Raw genomic sequence first — 5,382 nt, forward strand, 5'->3', positions numbered from 1 at the left:
CCTGAAACTGAAATACTGGCTCCTTGTGTTCTGGACGGATACCGGGTGGTGGTTGCTACTGACCTAAAACCAGCTCCCATATATTTTAAACTATGCTTTGATTCTACAATCTAGCCATATTTTTCAGATCCTATTGGGGAAAACATTATCAAAAAAAAAACTCAAATGCATCCAAGTTTGTAGTGTCACAAGCTTGATGTAGAATATGCAACCAAATACTAAACTTTGACGACTGTAAGTGTTTTGTCCAAATACTTACGACTTCTTCAAATGGGGGGACTGGATGTATAAAGTGCTTTCATTTTTAAACATGGGGAACAGATGTGTATGAAAATATGCTCAAGTACAAGCTGGCATTCTGTACTGCTGTATAATATTAAACATTCTCTCTCAAATGTAAAAGGCTGGACTGTTAAGACACATAAAAACGTTTAACTTCATGGCACAATAACAATATTCCTTTTCCTTCAAACCTCAGGGTTGGGCCCTGGGGAGAATGTCTGAGACTTTACAGTCAGGAAATGGCTTTGACTATCCACTGACTGGAGGGGAAGAAACTGAGGGTGACCTATTTGACTGTTTAGAATATTGGCTAATAAAGGAGATTTGTCAAATCAAGATTATTTTAATATGCATTATGCAGAGTAGTAGCAACATACTGTGGTGGCATTGTTTCCTTTAAAACAGTTCATATTCATTTGATCTCCTCACAGAGGGCTTCGGCCATGAGGATGCTGGCATTGTCTCTCAGGTGAGAATGTGGTGCTTACAACTTAGTGTCAGTTTCATTCCTCAATAACTCTATTCATTTTTGTCTTCCACCTGCATAAGTGCCATAGGGATGGTCTTATTTTTCTAATTTGTAAAGATATTTTTTGGCACAGCCTAAATATCTTCCATTTCTAAAGTTTACAAAGCCTTTGGTAGGTCTGGTGAGAAGGAAAAGGGATTGGGTCTTTACACCCATCAACTTCCCAGAGATCCACAGAGACTCCTTCCCCAATAATATGGCGCAGGTGAGTGATTGTAGATTTATGTTGAAAGGACAAATGGTTGGTTCAGGATTTTACTCTGGTTTTAACATGGTTAATATTTATACATTCAGATCAGGTCCACCATTGATAAAGAGGTGAAGATACAGTTCAGCATCACTGGTTCTGGAGCAGATCAACCCCCTGCGAACTCCCGCCGAAGTTCGCTCCCCTGCCTGTTCGGGCGGTGCTCGGTGGTCGTCGTCACCGGCCTACAAGCCGCCACCGATCCCTTTTTCTGTTTGTTTTGTCTTATTAGTTGCACCTGTGTCTAATTGTGTTTTCCTGATGTGCTTCCTTATTTAAGCCTAGTAATCCCACCCTTGTTTTGTGCGGGATTAATTTTGTGTTACGTGTTGTGTGTGTTAGTGCTCCTGACCGTGTACCCTGTGTTTTGGGTTGGTCAGTGTTTTCGTGTATTTTGGTGCCAGATTAAAGTGCACTTTTCCCTTTGGAACTCTCTGCTCTATGCCCCTGATTCTTACCTCACACACCCAGTCCCTCGTGACACTGTGGGACTGTTCACTGTGGACAAAAACTCTGGGATTCTCTATGTGACCAAGCCTTTGGACAGAGAGAGACAAGCCCATTATGTGGTAATGTTTGGAAACAGGACAAATATCTGGGAATGTTAGTTTGTGTTTTACCTTTTGAATTCTAGAACTTTGAATGCATGTGTTGTTTTGATGACATTTTTATTTTCCCCTTTAGCTTTTGGCTCATGCTGTTGCAGATGGTACTGGTATATCAGAAGAACCAATGGAGATTATTGTTCAAGTAATTGATATGAATGACAACAAGCCAGTTCTCACCACAGATGCCTTTATAGGGATCCCTACCAGGTGTGTCTCAGTCAACATTGAGTCAAATGTACTAAGCTGAGTTTTGGAATAAAAGTACAATTACAATATTCAATATCTTTTTTTTATTTATGTCATCCACAAAAATAATTTATTACGTTGAAATATTTTCTTCTCAGGCTTTGAGGTCATGGAGGTCACAGCCACCGATGCAGATGAGCCTGGCTCAGCCAATTCTGATGTCAGATACACTATTATAAATCAGGAACCTGAACTGCCGAGTCCCAACATGTTTGTCATCAACCCTGTCATAGGAGGGATTCGGGTCAATGCTGCTGAACTGGACAGAGAGGTTAGTGGCTACACTACTAGCATACAATTTTAACTTACAGTAACCGCTACATTTCACAATGTGCTCCATCTGGTGTCATTTTCCAGAATATTCCAAAATATACATTGGAAATCCAAGCTGCTGATTTGGAGGGCAATGGTCTGACATGTTTCGGAAAATCCATAATTACTGTAATGGACAGCAATGACATAGCGCCTCAATTTGAGAAGTCTTTGGTAAGTGTACAATCAGCAAACAGTACCGCTCATTAAACAGTAAAGGTGACTTGAAGAGGGAAATATTTTGTTTGAAGGAGCTGACTTGAGGAAAATTTGAACTTGATAAATGGCATACAGCACATCTTCTCACATGTTCTCTTCATGTATTTTCTTTTCGGTGTCTGTCCCAGAGAACAAAGTGAATGCCCTGGTGGTCAAAATGCCAGTGAGTGATGGAGATGAGCCACACTGGGCCACCAAGTACAGGATTGTAGTTGGAGACCCAGGTGGAATGTTCACTGTAAACCCTGGACCTAGTAGACTGGAAGGAATCATTACCACAGCCAAGGTACCTGCTTGGTTTCTTGGTTTCTTTGTTCAGATGAGTATGTGAATGGAGCCAAGTTACAGCACATATGTATTTGACTGTGGTCTGAATTTCACTGTAGACACATTCAAATATTTGACAAAATTGTTGATGTTTTTGTCATTGTCATGAACCTGACTGTGTCTCGTTCCCATTTAGCCCCTTGACTTTGAAGGACAATCGCTACACGCTGTTGGTGACTGTGGAGAATGAGGTCCCATTTGCCACACCCCTGCCCACCTCCACAGTCCAGGTGAATGTGGAGGATAGGAATGATGCCCCTGTCTTTGGCCCAGTGGAAAAGGTTGTTTCTATATCTGAACATCTGCCAGTGGACAGGGATGTCTCATTAAAAGTCTTATTTTCAATGACAGCCTAGGAACAGGATGACAGATTTTGTACCTTGTCAGCTCGGGGATTTGATCTTGCAACCATTTCGGTTAGTAGTCCAACGCTCGAACCACTAGGCTACGGTGCTGCCCCAGATACCTTATGCTGATAAGTCAATTCAATGATATACATGCCCTTTATGATAAAGTACATTCAGATGTATATGCATTAAGATTGCAAGAAGCCTTGTGAATGGTGATGTTTTATCTCAATGTACTGTATATTCTAGGTATCGCATGGACAGAGATCCTGCTAAATGGCTGGACATCAACAGTGAGACCGGAATGATCAAAACCAAACACTCCCTGGACAGAGAGTCTCCCTTTGCCAAAGATGGCAAATACAGAGTTCTCATTCTCGCCATCGAAGGTGGAATTCTGAATTCGTTGTAATCTTGTTCACCAGCAGGCTTCAACCAAGGAACAAGGTTCATTTAGTTGACTTCTTCATTTCTCCATTTGATAAAAGCATCTTGTTTTGGGTTATCAGATGAAATCCCTGCAACTGGAACTGGAACCATTCTGATAGAGCTGGAAGATGTAAACGACAATGCTCCGACTATTGATGACACCCCGTTGAAGCTCTGCAACCAAGACCCCCGTCTAGTGCGTTTGGCTGTGACAGACAGAGACGGGCCAGGCTTTGCTGAAGCCTTCAGTGTAGAACTTCTGGAAGGGTACAATATGTATTGCGCTGCCCAAATGGACGAAACAGGTGTGTATTGCTTTTCACGTTCACTCTACATTAGTCTGTTCATTTGTATTCAGAATAATATTAACAGACCAAGTATGTTCTTTTGACAACATTCTTCACATTCAAAGTTGAAATGTGTCAAATTGGAACTGTGGTTGAATTGACATTCAAGGCCATGAGGAAGCAGAGAAACTTCTACATTAATCTGATGCTGGCGGGCTGAACCAAGACCATGTCATTCACACCACCATGAATGAGGACAGCTGCATGACCTGGGGGGATTTCTGTGTTAGATCCTGACCTATATGACATTTCCTTAGCATTTTTATAGCTTGCAGAGCTGGATTGCTTGTTTTGGGAAGGTTGTCACTTCTTTTGACAGCAGGGGTATGTCACAAAGCCAGAAATTAGTAGGGAAATTCACAGCTAATTTGCCAGTATTTGTTCCATCAAAGTACTGAACATTTTTCGGAGTTACTTATGTCAAGACATGTTTTTTTGTTCACATTTTCTATTTTTTTGCTAGTTGTGGATTTTGACTAGAATATTCCAACCTGAAGCCATATAATCCTATGAGTATGAAATTGATTAGAATTATGTATAACCATAGTCTGTACAATATGTCTATAAACCTTATTTGAATAACAGACAGACTGTGAGCAAGATTCAGTGCTGATCTTGTCTGGGGCCACAGAGTACTTCCCAGCTTCCCATCTTGAGGGAGGATGGGGAGTAAGTCTCCCGGAATCCCGGAATCTTTGTCACCTGGGTAGCAGGACATTGTGTGCTAATGTTAGTGTGAATGTGTGTGAGTATGTTAGTGTGTGTGTGAGAAACCAGTATAAAATGAATTGTTTTGTACAATAGAGCAGCGCACTCTCGTAAATAAATTTTCTGACTATCGTAGCTGGGCCTCCGTCTGCTTAATTTCAACCAGTTTCTTACAAATTCTGGGTTTCAGGTTGAGTAGTTAATTGAATTGGGTTTATGAACATTGAGAACATAATTCTTGTGACAATTTGGTCCTTTGAGCCGGATCTCAATACCTGCCTCTGTCGTCCCAAGGAACTGCTGAAAACCGTGCATGGGCGGATCCAGGATCCGTAAGACAAACACCTGACCTCTGAATTGAGGGTTTATTTCAGGCCAGTGGTGAACTGATACACGATAGAGGTGGTGACGAGATCCAACCAACATTGCTTTTCCCAGTCTTCAAGACAAGGTCGTAATCTTTATTCACGAATTTGGGGGAATGATTTAAGATATAGGAGACTTTTACTTTGTGTATTAGCAAGGAATCAATTTGAGGGAGCAGGTCCGCAATGACCTGAGGTACATGTGCACTACCATAAATAAAAATAGCTTAATAATTGAGGTCAATCAATCCCTATACCAGTCTGCTGTTCCCACATGCTTCAAGAGGGCCACCATTGTTCCTGTTCCCAAGAAAGCTAAGGTAACTGAGCTAAACGACTACCGCCCCGTAGCACTCACTTCCGTCATCATGAAGTGCTTTGAGAGACTAGTCAAGGACCATATCACCTCCACCCTA

General features: G+C 41.6%; 1 protein-coding gene across 3 annotated transcripts; it reads left to right on the forward strand.

Annotated features, from left to right (window-relative positions):
- The first annotated feature begins 1,104 nt into the window (after positions 1 to 1,104).
- Positions 1,105 to 5,173, forward strand: LOC115109765 (B-cadherin-like). Of its 3 annotated transcripts, none has more exons than XR_010461079.1 (8): positions 1,105 to 1,873; positions 2,011 to 2,183; positions 2,270 to 2,398; positions 2,572 to 2,729; positions 2,907 to 3,000; positions 3,122 to 3,186; positions 3,367 to 3,506; positions 3,627 to 4,745. XR_010461079.1 is itself a non-coding variant. In XM_065009625.1 (8 exons), the coding sequence occupies exons 5-8, from the start codon at positions 3,134 to 3,136 to the stop codon at positions 4,955 to 4,957; spliced, it is 480 nt and encodes a 159-aa protein (XP_064865697.1). In that variant the 5' UTR covers positions 1,164 to 1,873; positions 2,011 to 2,183; positions 2,270 to 2,398; positions 2,572 to 2,729; positions 2,907 to 3,133; the 3' UTR covers positions 4,958 to 5,173. The 3 variants fall into 3 exon arrangements, 2 of the variants coding, with proteins under 2 accessions (XP_064865697.1, XP_064865698.1); XM_065009625.1 differs by adding an exon at positions 4,896 to 5,173 and having other exon boundaries at positions 1,164 to 1,873; positions 2,907 to 3,186; positions 3,627 to 3,851; XM_065009626.1 differs by having other exon boundaries at positions 1,173 to 1,873; positions 2,907 to 3,186; positions 3,627 to 3,851; positions 4,003 to 4,736.
- Positions 5,174 to 5,382: the final 209 nt, after the last annotated feature.

This window comes from Oncorhynchus nerka, linkage group LG25, assembly GCF_034236695.1.
Source record: "Oncorhynchus nerka isolate Pitt River linkage group LG25, Oner_Uvic_2.0, whole genome shotgun sequence".
NCBI lineage: Eukaryota > Metazoa > Chordata > Actinopteri > Salmoniformes > Salmonidae > Oncorhynchus > Oncorhynchus nerka.